We start from the raw sequence: 13,039 nt of genomic DNA on the forward strand, positions 1-13,039 counted from the left end.
CTCTTTCCCACTCTGCCCCTCCCCCCCAAAATAAATAAATAAAACTTAAAAACAAAACAAAAAAACCACCTTACTGAACTATTTCCAAAGAGCATTTAAAGAGCCATTCAAATGTTACTTTGTCCCTGGGATGTCAAGAGTTCCCTGACATCGATAATTTGATAATATGAACATTATCGAACGGTTTAGAGGGCCATAATTTTTTTTTTCCAGAATAATCTAAAATCACACACTAATCTCACATGCTCTTTCCCTTTCATTTTAGGGAGTGCTACCTCGACCCCTTATTCCAGCTCTTGGCTGATGTTGTTAAACATGCCCGGGCAGCCACCTCAGACTCTGAGTCCCCCATCGACACGGCTGTTGACTGAGCCGCCACAAGTATGGTGTTAAAGAGTGTGCCTGCTCGCTTTCCTGCTTGCTGGTGAAGCTGTTTGGGTTGGGATTTAGCATACGGTTGGGAAAATCTTACACTGCTCAATTTAGGAGTGGTTTTTAAGGGTACATGGTATTAGGAAAGTTAGTTACTATTGCCACTTGGGTTTCTCTTGGAGTCTAGATTTACAAAATGCATCTTGCCTCATAATAAAGTTTTAATATACCTTTTTCCATTCGCTCATGAATATAAGCCTTGGGGATGATTTGGTGTTCATTTCTTATTGCTGACATGCCTTATTAATTTCCCAGGCTACTCTTTGGAGCCCATCTATGGTTTGTGGTATGACCACTCCTCCAACTTCTCCTGGAAATGTCCCATCTGATCTGTCACACCCTTACAGTAAAGTCTTTGGTACAACTGGTATGTATGTCTGAGGTGGGATTCAGTTGGTTGGTCTGGGCCTGATGTGTATGACAAGGAACTGTCTCTTAGATCCAACAGTGAGTTTGGGGCTGCTTACAGTAGTCAACCTGTTTTTAACACTTCATGCAAAACCCTGGGGTTTTTAGAACCTAGGAAGTTCTAAACCCCCCCTCCAAAAAAGATGGCTCAAGCTCCCTAGAAAGTTCACTCTAGCAGCTTTCTTCATTGTCCCAGGCAGGCTGAAAAAATTCAGAGTTTTTTAATAGGCTTGGTGATGGTGTATATGTTGTCCTTGCCTGTGAGCAGGTGGAAAAGGAACTCCTCTGGGAACCCCAGCAACGTCTCCTCCTCCCGCCCCACTCTGCCACTCGGACGACTACGTGCACATTGCCCTCCGGCACGCCACAGCCACACCCCCCAAGAAGGTATGTGCAGGCATGTCTGCGCTCCCTCTGCCCCAGCATAGTGACCCGTGTGTGGCCTCACTTGGGGAAGGAAGCTTGTTATGTCAGATGGAATTTGGACCTGAGATGTGATGGGTTTGGAGCAGGGCAACTGATAATAGACTAGCCAGCAGCTCTCACAGTGTTATCTGCTTACCCCTGGGGCTCCAGAAGCCTTTCTGGGGACCCAGGAGCTTGACCGCTTTCATAGTAATACTAACCTCTTTGCCCTCCTGACCACGTTGGCGTTTGCTCTCATGGTGCAGAGCAGTGTGGAGGAGAAGGGCTGGCCCCCAGCGCAGATCAGGGCCGGCACCAAATTGCCCGGGGCGCATCGCCTTCTTCCTTGACGTGTGTCTTCAGTTTAAAAGGACGAAAGATAAAAAGCCCAAAACACCGGTACCTTAAGAGTGTTCCGTGGAAAACAGTAAAAATGATTCATTTTATTCTATTGCAACCCTTGAGAACATACATGCTTAATATTCTTTGAGCTAAAGTAGGGGATCCATCACAAACCTTTGTGCCGTGACTTGAGTTGATTGCTAGACCAGCTGCATTTTTCGTGAAGGAACAACTGACTGACAAACGATGCTTATTTAGACCCAGGTATGGGGCAGGCTACTGCTTACATGACCAGCTGTCACTTCAAAACAAACAACGGACGGTGTTTGCTTCTGATGGTAAAATTCAGGTTTCAGGTGAAATTAGAATATGAAAAACCCAATCTCTGTCACTGTGAGCTTGATAGTGTTCCGAGACTTTTATGAAGAGGTTGAAAAGTCCTGGGGAGCTTGGTGAATAATCGAGTTTTTGATGTCATGTGGTGAATATTTCCACACTGGGAAACCCTGCCCAACGTGGCTGGCCAGGATCTTCTAAAAGTCCAGTGTGCGATGTTCCAGAGCCGTCGTAGGTGAAAGGTGCATTCAGAGCACAGAGTACACCAGCGGTCTTGAACGCAGCATGAAAGGTGAAATGTCCTGGTTTCAGATTCCACACTATAACCTCTAAGAAATGACTCCTTGTCAAGTCGTCAAAGATTAAGTCTTTTTTAAACTACTTGACACTGGGGCTCAGAAGTTCCTTCATATACTTTAGCCAAAATAACATAGTGCAACTGACTGAGTGCAGAGGCAGAGCTGAGCATCCAGCGTTCTTCCATTAAGCCAGACACGGAAGAGCTGGCACAAATGTAGAACAATTCCACTCTTCTCACTAAATTTGTTTTTATTGTCTTGGGAACTGTAGTTATTTTTCATAAGAATATATATCACTTATATTTATGGATAATGGGTTTGTTATTTTTAAGTGAATTGGTAAATATTTTTAAAACGTTTGTTTTGATTTCTAATGTGGTAACTATCAGTAGTTAGAACCACATAAATAAAAGCTCAGGGGACTCTCGGTTTTTAAGACTAAGAAGGCACCCTGAGACCAAACAGTTTGAGAACCACTGAGCTGAACTTTAAACTCCTTTATAATGTTAAAGTTTTAGATTTTTAGGATATGTCTCTTACACAAGAGAATGCGTACACAATATCCTGCCTTGTGACGTAAATGGTACTATCTTTTCAGGAAGAGAAAACAGATTCAGCAAGGCCCTGTCTACACAGACAGCACCATCTTCCAAACGACAGAGGATTAGGTAAAGTCTTTGGGTAACCCTAGACCTTGCTTGTCTCCACTTGGGTTATGTGTGCAAATAAGAAAATTCAGGACCACCACAAAACGATGAAGCCCAGATATAATGAGGAGTAATTAATTCTAAAAACCAACCTAATAATAACATCAGAAAAAGCTTTTAAGCGATTGCAGTGAAGTACCTGTTACCTGTGTTTTGAGCTGGTCAGACTGTGGTGTTTATCTGATCTCTGAGATGTTAAGAATGGAGGATTTTATTTTTTGTGGGATTATGGTTTTTGGTCCCTTTGCTTAGACTCCTTGTGGTAGCCTCGCTTTCTGGGGTTGCTCCAGGGGAGAGCCGTTTCTAGCCTCCTCCCTTCACTCGGCGGGAAGAACCGTTATGGATGCCATCACCGCGGGGCAAGTGGTTTCACAGTTGTGGGGGTTACCTGTGTGGTTCTTTGACTTGAATTGTCTTTGTTTCTCTTTAGAAGAGCTACCTGGCAGCAAAGGTTCTGTCACTCTAAGTGACCTTCCAGGGTTTTTAGGGGACCTGGCCTCTGAAGAAGATAGCATTGAGAAAGCTAGAGAAGAAGGTAGTGTGTGGGATTCCGGGCTTGTACAAGATTGCTGCGAGATGGAAAAGCTCTCACGGGGCCCTGAAGCCGGGATTTAGTGTCAACACTCCCAGGCTCGCTTGGTTTTTCTCCTCTTGGGGGAGGGAGGTGGGAGTTTTATTCTGGGTCCTGTGCAGGGAAAGGGGTGGTCCTTGGCAGCACACAGCCCCGCACGGCCCGGCCTTACCCAGATGGCCTGTTTACAGTGGTGTCTCTTGTCTCCCTCCCTCCTCTCAGCGGCGATATCTAAAGAACTCTCCGAGATCACGACGGCCGACACCGAGCCCCTGGTTCCTCGAGGAGGCTTTGACTCTCCCTTCTACCGGGACAGTCTTCCGGGCTGTCCTCGCAAGAACCATTCGGCCACCTCTGGTGCTCAGGGTGCCAATGTGAACCCCGAGCCTTTAAACTCCTCCCTGGACAAGCTTGGGCCTGACACACCAAAGCAAGCCTTTACTCCCATAGACCCACCCTGTGGAGGCGCCGACGAAAGCCCTGCCGGGAACAGGGAGCACCAGACTTCGCTGGAGACCAACATCCTCACTCCCAGCCCTTGTAAAATTCCACCTCAGAGGGGAGTGGGGTATGGAAGTGGGCAGCCTCCCCCTTATGATCATCTTTTTGAGGTGGCATTGCCAAAGACCGCCCATCATTTTGTCAGCAAGAAGACCAAGGAACTGTTAAAGAAAGCAAAAGGAAATGCAGAAGAAGACTATCCACCCTCAACCTCCCCCGCGGAAGTCCTGGATAGACTGATCCAGCAGGGAGCAGATGCGCACAGCAAGGAGCTGAACAAGTAAGGCCCTGCCGCCACGTCTCTTCCCTCAACATTCCCTCAGGGTGAAGTCTGGCAGGTGCAGGGGACTCGTTCTCCACTGAGGGGGGCGGGGGGCTTCCCTCTGTCCTTCCAGTCGTTAACCTTTGCACGCGTGTGGGGCTGTGCCATGTCTGCACTGGGCCGCCAGTCCCTGGCGCTGTCCTGCCAGGGCACTCGGGCGTGCTTACCCGTGCCCCGAGAACGTGAGGGTGAGGCTCTGGTACTCAGGGGACCTAGGAGTCTCTGTCCCGGTGTGTCCTTCTCCAGCTGCAGGTTTGTTTTTTCTGTTTAGGTAACATGGCTCATCAGATGGAAAGTAAAGTCAGCAGCATTTCAGGGCAATCCGGGGGGCCTGCCCACCCTCCATGCCCGCAGTTGCACACAGGCTTGCCTCTGAGAGGCCTGTCTGAGCTGCTGTTCCAACCCTTCTACTCCTGCCCTTTTCACTGGTTCTCTAGGAGGGGGGCAAGGGCATCACCAGTTCCTGAGTTTGAATCCTCGGCTCTTGCTAAATAAGGCCTTGGTTTTAATTTTTCTTCAACGTAATAACCTCAGGTGGAATTTGACAGAGATTTCTCTCTTTGAGATTTGGTATAACGGGCTCAGGTACATTACCTCCTTTTTCCTTAAGCTTGGCTACCCCCCATGTATTTCGGTGCAGAGGGTTGAAAATAGCTGGCAGTCTGTTGATCACTCCGTCGCCTTGGTGAGCCGAGCAAAGATTGGCCCCGGCGCGAGCTCCGAGGGAGGGCATGCGCACCCTGAAGACTTGGTCATGCTCGGTGGGGGTGCCGGCCCTCCGTCCGATGCGCATTGCCTCCTCTAATTCCCCGTGGACCTGGGGATTGAAACTTTCTTACACAGTTGCTGCTTTTGACCACAAGGAAGTGATCTGGCCTTGCGGCAATGCACAGTCCAGAGAAGGTTGTTCAGGCAAGCTTGGTAACTTTGTTCCCCCAAACCTTTCTTCCTAGGTTGTCTTTACCCAGCAAGTCTGTTGACTGGACCCACTTTGGAGGTAAAGTTGTTACTTGTGCTCCAGACCGGCCCGTGTGGATCCTACGTGCTTGTCACCTTTTCTGTCCTCGAAGGAGGCGTGCCCTGTAGGAACAGGTCCCCCATTTGCTGCTGCTCTAGCCAGAGTCTGCTTGGCCCCTAATATCTCAAATGTTGCAAAGCCAGGATTTTCTACTTTTGAAAAGTGGCATCTAGCAGGTGCCCGAGGCTGAAAACGCAGAAAGCACTGACCTCGTGCCGGGCTTTCTTAGAAAAGACGCCACGAGGTCGGTGGCTGGGGCTGTGCCTGGGGGAGGACACAGCATGGGAGGGAAGAGAGGAGCCTTGACTAACTGGGCGTATGGTTTGGGTCTGTGGGAAAAGTCCGTGAAGCTCTCGGGAGCCCTCCTACGTTCTAGCCTTTTGTGCTCCTTTAAAGGAGAGCTAGATAGTCGGTCCTCTTCCCCCTCTCCTGCTGCATGACCGTCGCTGAGACCCAGGTGACTGTTTGCAGAGGGAGTGGCGGCTTGTTTCTGGGAGAATTGTGTTTCTTAGGCTAGCTAACCGTGGGAGGGTCTTGATGGAACCATCTGTAAAAGGCATCTCTGCCACCCTCCCTCTGCTTTAAAATCAGGCTCTCCTCCCTCAGATGAGATCCGCACCCTCCGTAACCAGTTGCTTTTACTGCACAACCAGTTACTCTATGAGCGTTTTAAGAGGCAGCAGCATGCTCTCCGGAACAGGCGGCTCCTCCGCAAGGTGATCAGGGCGGCGGCGCTGGAGGAACACAACGCTGCTATGGTGAGTGTCGCGGAGGCTGCAGGAGGGTGCATTTCGGTGTTTGTTGTTTGGTGTCAGCATGATTGTTGGTAAAGAGCGGCCCCTGAGCCGGGGCCCAGTTTTTCAGTCCTAGCTCTGCTCTCCACTGCAGCTCGGGGTGGTCGCTTGGTCTCTGCGGCTGATGGCACTGGCCGGGTCTCCGAATGGCCTTGCCGCCCTTGGAAACCATGGGACAAGTGATTTTTGTGTGTGTTTGTAATTGCCCATGATGATCACAGAGTCAGAGGCATTATTTTGTTTCTCTAAATACGAAACCAGCTCTCCTGAAGCTATTTTATGGCAAAAATCTTGTAGCACGGTGGAGAAGCCAGTCAGACCTGGAGGCTGAACCTTGGCTCTGCCACTTCTCACCTTAGGAAAGTAACTTAGCCTCTTGCAGCCTCTGTTACCCATTCTGTAAAACATGAATAGTAACAGCACCCACTTTCTAACCATGGTGCCTAAAGAAGTCACATAACCACTTGCTCAGCGTCTGGGTAGGCAGCCAGTGAACGTTCCTCATTTTTAGTGACCTGGATGGATACCATTTATTAGAGGTCTTATGCCAGCGCTGGTGGTTAGGACTTGGGAAGGTGTTGGGAGTAATTGGCGCCTGAGGAAAGTTCTTCTAGCAGCTTACGACCCATGTGCTGCTGTGAAATTGGTAACCCTTGCCCGCCAGTCAGGCTGGACAGTCATGAGCTGACGGATGCGGCGCCTGCGGTTACAGCTTCACGCCGTGTGGCTGTCGGCCTGGGTGACACTGGCGCCTCCCCGCCCGCATTGGAAGGCAGCTAAAATGATCATGTCTTTGGTCTCCGCTAGAAAGACCAGTTGAAGTTACAAGAGAAGGACATCCAGATCTGGAAGGTTAGCGTGCAGAAGGAGCAGGCCCGGTGCAGCCAGCTGCAGGAGCAGCGAGACACGATGGTGACCCAGCTCCACAGCCAGATCCGGCAGCTGCAGCACGACCGGGAGGAGTTCTACAACCAGAGCCAGGAGCTGCAGGTATGCGCGGGGGTGCCAGGCCCGGGCAGCTGGGAGAGGGCACGAAAGCGCCTAGCTCAGCCCGGCGGGATACGAAGGGCTTTTCTCTCTGACGCGGCGGCACACAGACGCATGTAGGGCAGAGGTTCCCCAGCTCTCGGGTTGTGTGTAGCTCCCATGGTGTTCGGTCACTTCCCTGGCAGTCTGCAGCCAAAAGAAACACCTGATGGTTGTGCTTATTAAGCAGATCTAAACACTTAGTATACGTCCGACAACTCAGCAGCTGCTTGCAAACAATACACCTAAATTTAAGGTTTTTTTTAGGTTTTGTTTTTAAACGACCACAATAACTTACCAGTGCTGTGTGTGTCCCAGTTGGGCACCACAGAGAAGCTCAGACCTTGGAGTCACATTGGACACTGACACTGGTATTCACATGGTGATTTGTATCCCAGCAAACACCCGAACCCTGCTTTGCAGAACGACATCATCCACACACACACACACACACACACATACACACATACACACACACACACAAGCACGTCCGCCACTCACTATATAAACCGTCTCCAGTTCGCAGTTCACATGACGACCGACAGGTGTCACTGCGTTTCCCTCAAAAACTTAACATCTCCCCGTGGCACCCCTGTGAGTTGGCTGTGTAGCCCCGGGGCTCTTCGGTGCACAGTTTGGGGACAGCCGATGTAAGATCTTCTTGTTCTTTTGCTAAACAAATCAGGAACTCAGAAATCAGCCTTAACTTAATTTTTAAAACTAAGGAACTAAATCCCAGTGGCCCACGAATAGTAGAGCAACTGAGAAGCTGGGCTTCCCCACTTGTCCGTGGGCCGACGGCCCGGCGCCCTGGCGGGGGCTGCTGTGTAACGTCCCGGCATGTCTCCTTGTGCAGACGAAGCTGGAGGACTGCAGGAACATGATCGCAGAGCTGCGTCTGGAACTGAAGAAGGCCAACAGCAAGGTGTGCCACACGGAGCTGCTGCTCAGCCAGGTGGCCCAGAAGGTACGAAACGGGCCAGGCTGGGCCTCCTCTCGCACCTCTGCCTGACGTCCTTCCATCAGACGGGCGAGTGCGTTACCTGTGTGCCTCCAGCTGCGGTTCCCAACCCGGAGCGAGGTGGCCTCCCCGCTCCACCCCCCAGGGGACAAGGGGCAATGTGTGGGGGCAGTTTGGGTGCTGCTGACATCAAGTGGGCGGGGGCCCGGGTGCTGCTACCCAATCCACAACGCACAGGACAGGTTCCGCAGTGGGGAACTACCCAGCCTGCACCCGGGTCTGTGGGTGCACCCAGGGCACTCTTTCTTAAATCCTCATTTACATAAACATGGGAAGTTTGTTCACACAAAGCTCCTGAGCTAGGATCCCTCCCTTTTTGGGATTCACCGCACTCTGTACGGCTCAGTTACGAACAAGTGCATTTTTCTGGGCTTGAACCCTGGACCTTGTGTCCCTGCAGTGATGGTCACACACGCCCGTCCTCTGCAGGCCTTCTGGGGGTGGCCACTTTGTTGTAGCGAATCTCCGTGGCTTCCCTTTTGCACAGCACCATTTTGAAGTGCATTTCTGTCCGTTGTCGTTGCCTTTGGACGCCTTCCTCCCCACCAGCCGTTGTGTTCGGGGATTTGAAACCGTGGGAGTTTATTGTCCCCTAGCAGTGGAACCCGGAGTTGCTAGCAGGCCCCCGTGTATGCCCATCTGCCAGATGTGGGCTACGGGGGCCCTCACTTTGCCCGCCCTGTGTTTTGGTTAGCTCTCAAACAGTGAGTCGGTCCAGCAGCAGATGGAGTTCTTGAACCGGCAGCTCTTGGTCCTTGGAGAGGTCAACGAGTTGTATCTGGAACAACTGCAGAGCAAACACTCAGACACCACAAAGGTATGTGGGGGCTCGGGGAGCGACACCCCGGGGCAGGGAGCCCATAGGACACAGGCAGCGTGCCTGTCATGCCACATGGAATGTTTCCCGAGATGCGGCCTGGTGGATGAGCACACTCTTCAGCCGTCGCGCAAGCTTGTTTCCCGTAGTTGGCTCGCTTTGAGATGAGGTCAGGGGTAAGGGAAAGCACCTCACGGTAATTGGTACAGAGTAGCTGATAAAGGGTTTGTCTTCTCTTACCGGGGCCGGCTGCGAGAGAGAGACAGAGAAAGAAAGGATAGGGAGCCAGTTCTGTTGAACATAACTCTCGGGACTGTGGGTATACGCTAGTATACATATTTTTTCTTCCGTTTAATGTTGCATTTAATTTCAGCAGATGGTGGTTCAGTCCTGGCAACAAGGCCAGCATGGGGATGATCTTACGCTAATTAGTGTCTCACCAGTGGTGTTGAGGCAGAAGTTTTATGTCACTTTATAAATACCCTCGGGTAATGTTAGTGAATGAGTTGGGAATGAGTTGGAATGGAATTTTAATAGTAAATGCTCAGATGCTGCCTGTCACTAACTTCTCCATCACACACAGGCTTTCTTTTTAGGATTTCTTGGGCTTGTGCTTTGTAAAGCTTTTTTGGTCAAATGTAGAAAGTAGTCTTAGAAGTAGAGACATGTAATTTTCATAATAGAGTTACTCATTTCTCAGCTCCTCTTAGCTCTCAGATTCAGACTCCCTTTAGAAGGGTGTTAAATGTGGAACTTTCTAGAAACCAGCTAGCACTCATTTTGGAGGTTTAATGGGTGTGGAAAAGAATGAGGAGAAAATAGGCCAAAGAGACAGGAGAACCTCTGAAAATGCTGACTGAAACGCATTCCTCACATCTCCTGAGAGAAGGCAGCTGGGCCGGCCTCTTCAGCTGGAACACTTAGACTCCTGGGGCCTCTTGGAGCCACCTGACCTCTTTGGGCCCTGTTTCACGGTCCCTGAATGGACGTGATGACCCTGACTTGTAGCAGTTAGGATGCCTGTGGTTGTAAGCAGGAACAACAAATCCACTAACCCAACTTAACAATAAGAAGTTTTGCTATCTCACTTGACAAGAAGTCCCAAAGTAGGTGAGTTCCAGGTTGGCCAAGTCAGCGGTTTAGGGACAGCATCCAATAGCCCAGTTCTGGGGCGCCTTACTGGCTCAGTCCATAGAGCATGCCCCTCTTTATTTAGAAATTTTTTAATATTGGGCGCCCAGGTGGCTTAGTCGGTTAAGGGACTGCCTTCGGCTCAGGTCATGATCCTGGAGTTCCAGGATCAGAGAGTCCCGCATTGGGTTTCCTGCTCAGCGGGGAGTCTGCTGCTCCCTCTGGCTCTCCCCCCTCTCATGCTCTCTGTCTCTTATTCTCTCTCTCTCAAATAAATCTTTAAAAAAAATTTTTTTTTAATATTTTAAAGTTTAAAAAAAATTTTTTTTTTAAATTTATTTAGGTAATCTCTATTCCCCACGTGGGGCTTGAGCTCACAACCCTGAGATCAAGAGTACAGACAGGAAGGAGCATGTGACCCTTGATCTCAGGGTTGTGAGTTCGAACCCATGTGGGGCATAGAGATTACTTAAAAAACAAAAACAAAACACCCAGTTTTTTCCACTCTTCTGCGCCACCTGACCTTTCCTGGCAACCTTGTCCTCCAGCTAGCTGTGCCGATGGTTGCAAGGTGTGTGCCGTAGGAATGGCAGTCACAGGTAGACACCATGATTTCCCCTGGAAGAGGAGAGGTCACTTCCTGCGGGTCTCTCAGTGAGGAAACTTTGCCAGGAACCCTCCCCCAGACTTCCCACCCTTGCTCTTGGCCAAGATTGTGTCTTATGCCCATCCCTAGCTCAGTCATTGCCTTGAAACTGTCAGGATTTGCCCTTGGGCCTGGAGTCAGGCTTCCTCTTATTCAGTCCAAATGGGGGAGGCAGGGTGGTATCTGAGAATCAGGTTGGGCACGAGGGGGGGTGGGTAGGTGTTGGGTGTAACACCTTCTGCAGTAGTTGTGAGGGTTCATGGAGGCACATGGATGTTCCTAGTTCAGTAGCTGGTTTGAGTCTCTATAAAGAGCTACTGTCATTGATGACAAAGGCCCGGTTCGTTCACCTCACCTGTGCTGACGTCTGGAGCCCTTGAGCACAGCTAGAATGGCCACATGATCCGGTGCCCAGTCCTGAGCCTAACTCTGTGGAGTTCCACACCAGGAAAGCATTCCCTGGTCGTCTTCGAGGCAGGGACACCTCCATGGAAGCTCATCTCCTTGCTTTTTATGGTTTGTTTTCTATTCTTTTTTTTTTTTTTTAAGATTTTTTATTTAGTTGAAAGAGAGTGTGCAGGAGTGGAGAGTTTGTTATCTTTATTTTTTTTTTTAAGATTTTATTTATTTATTTGAGAGAGAGAGAATGAGAGACAGAGAGCATGAGAGGGAAGAGGGTCAGAGGGAGAAGCAGACTCCCTGCTGAGTGGGGAGCCCGATGTGGGACTCGATCCCGGGACTCCAGGATCATGACCTGAGCCGAAGGCAGTCGCTTAACCAACTGAGCCACCCAGGCGCCCGGTTTGTTATCTTTAAAAAAAAACAACAAACCTACGCTGTTTTATGTTACGTATACCTTACCACAGTGAAAACGCACAATACAAATGTAACACACGCTTGTTAGAAGAGCGTTATTTCCGTGTCTCTTCTGAGCACGAGTGCACACGTGCTCTGGGTATCCAGCTGGCTCGGTCTTTGGGCAGGCAGGCCGTCTGCCTGGCGTGGTCTGCGGGCTTCGGGGCGCCTGATCCACACGGGCAGTGTTGCCCGAGCAAGCCTGCCCCGCTGCGCTGCGCCTGCTAGTTTTCCCTTGGTGTGAGGGGAGAAGAGTCTAAAAGAAAACAAATCACCTAAGACACCACTATGTTGAAATAACTGAATATTGGTATAGTTTCGTTTGGTGTTCGTGAATGTCAGTGTTTACATAGTTGGTCCTACTGTTCATGTGGTTTTATATAAAGTTTGCTTTTTTATCTTTTTACTGATACATAAACTGTAAGTTTACTAAAAACTTGTAGATATAAAATGTATTTTATATTCTCACTTAACTGTTCTCCAGGCATTAGACTTAACAATGCTTCCAGTTTTTTGCTCTTCTAAACATGATACAATGATTATTTTTGTGCCAAAATGTCTAGTCGTGTTTCACATGATTTCCTCGGGGGCAGATTTCAAGGAGGGGTTGCTAGATGAATGCTTCTTGCCAGCTTACTTTGCAGAAAGTTGTACAAATTCAGATTTCCAGCAGCAGTGCCCCAAAGTGCCTTTTCAGTGCTTAGTGCCTTGCTTTCGCACAACGGAGGTAGCACACTTGTTTTCTTAGGGACTAACTCCGGCCCCTCTTGTAGGAGGTAGAAATGATGAAAGCTGCGTGTCGGAAAGAACTAGAAAAAAACAGAAGCCACCTTCTCCAGCAGAATCAGAGGCTCGATACCTCCCAGAAACGGATTTTGGAACTGGAATCTCACCTGGCCAAGAAAGACCACCTTCTTTTGGAGCAGAAGAAATATTTAGAAGATGTCAAAGTCCAGGCGAGGTAACTCTGGTGGGCACGGATTTCTGCAGTGGTGGGTTTTTTTTGTCAGTGGGGCTTCCTATATTCTGGGTGGTCTGTGTTTCAGAGGACAGCTGCAGGCTGCAGAGAGCAGGTATGAGGCTCAGAAAAGGATCACCCAAGTGTTTGAGTTGGAGATCTTAGATTTATATGGCAGATTGGAGAAGGACAGCCTCCTGAAGAAACTTGAAGAAGAAAAAGCAGAAGCAGCCGAAGCGGCAGAAGAAAGGTAGGAACAAAGAGGCGGGAGCTGCAGCCCTGTCCCTGAGCCGCCAGCCGCAGAACAGGGCCCGTGTCTCGGGCTGTGAGAAGCCGTCTCCACTGGCTTGGGCAGGGCCGCCCGGGGGTCTCTCTGCGTCCCTGTCCTTGGCCCCAGATCACGGGATCGTGGTCACAGGAAGGGCTCACATGTGCGATCTCCATCTCCCA

General features: G+C 49.8%; 1 protein-coding gene across 7 annotated transcripts in view; it reads left to right on the top strand.

Annotated features, from left to right (window-relative positions):
* The window catches only part of TSC1 (TSC complex subunit 1), a 50,002-nt gene that overhangs the window by 31,511 nt on the left and 5,452 nt on the right, over nucleotides 1-13,039 (top strand). For 6 of the 7 annotated variants that reach the window (XM_073905560.1, XM_073905555.1, XM_073905556.1 and 3 more), the window contains 13 exons: nucleotides 266-381; nucleotides 688-799; nucleotides 1,109-1,227; nucleotides 2,821-2,890; nucleotides 3,360-3,464; nucleotides 3,723-4,281; nucleotides 5,277-5,320; nucleotides 5,933-6,099; nucleotides 6,943-7,125; nucleotides 8,018-8,128; nucleotides 8,877-8,999; nucleotides 12,405-12,592; nucleotides 12,678-12,839. In XM_073905560.1, coding sequence (XP_073761661.1) covers nucleotides 266-381; nucleotides 688-799; nucleotides 1,109-1,227; nucleotides 2,821-2,890; nucleotides 3,360-3,464; nucleotides 3,723-4,281; nucleotides 5,277-5,320; nucleotides 5,933-6,099; nucleotides 6,943-7,125; nucleotides 8,018-8,128; nucleotides 8,877-8,999; nucleotides 12,405-12,592; nucleotides 12,678-12,839 — 2,059 coding nt within the window. The remainder of the gene's footprint in view (nucleotides 1-265; nucleotides 382-687; nucleotides 800-1,108; nucleotides 1,228-2,820; nucleotides 2,891-3,359; nucleotides 3,465-3,722; nucleotides 4,282-5,276; nucleotides 5,321-5,932; nucleotides 6,100-6,942; nucleotides 7,126-8,017; nucleotides 8,129-8,876; nucleotides 9,000-12,404; nucleotides 12,593-12,677; nucleotides 12,840-13,039) is intronic. The other variant, XM_073905559.1, reaches the window with a different exon arrangement.

The sequence above is a fragment of the Callorhinus ursinus genome, unplaced genomic scaffold, assembly GCF_003265705.2.
Source record: "Callorhinus ursinus isolate GAN/ISIS: 27379988/994484 unplaced genomic scaffold, GSC_fseal_2.0 scaffold24, whole genome shotgun sequence".
NCBI lineage: Eukaryota > Metazoa > Chordata > Mammalia > Carnivora > Otariidae > Callorhinus > Callorhinus ursinus.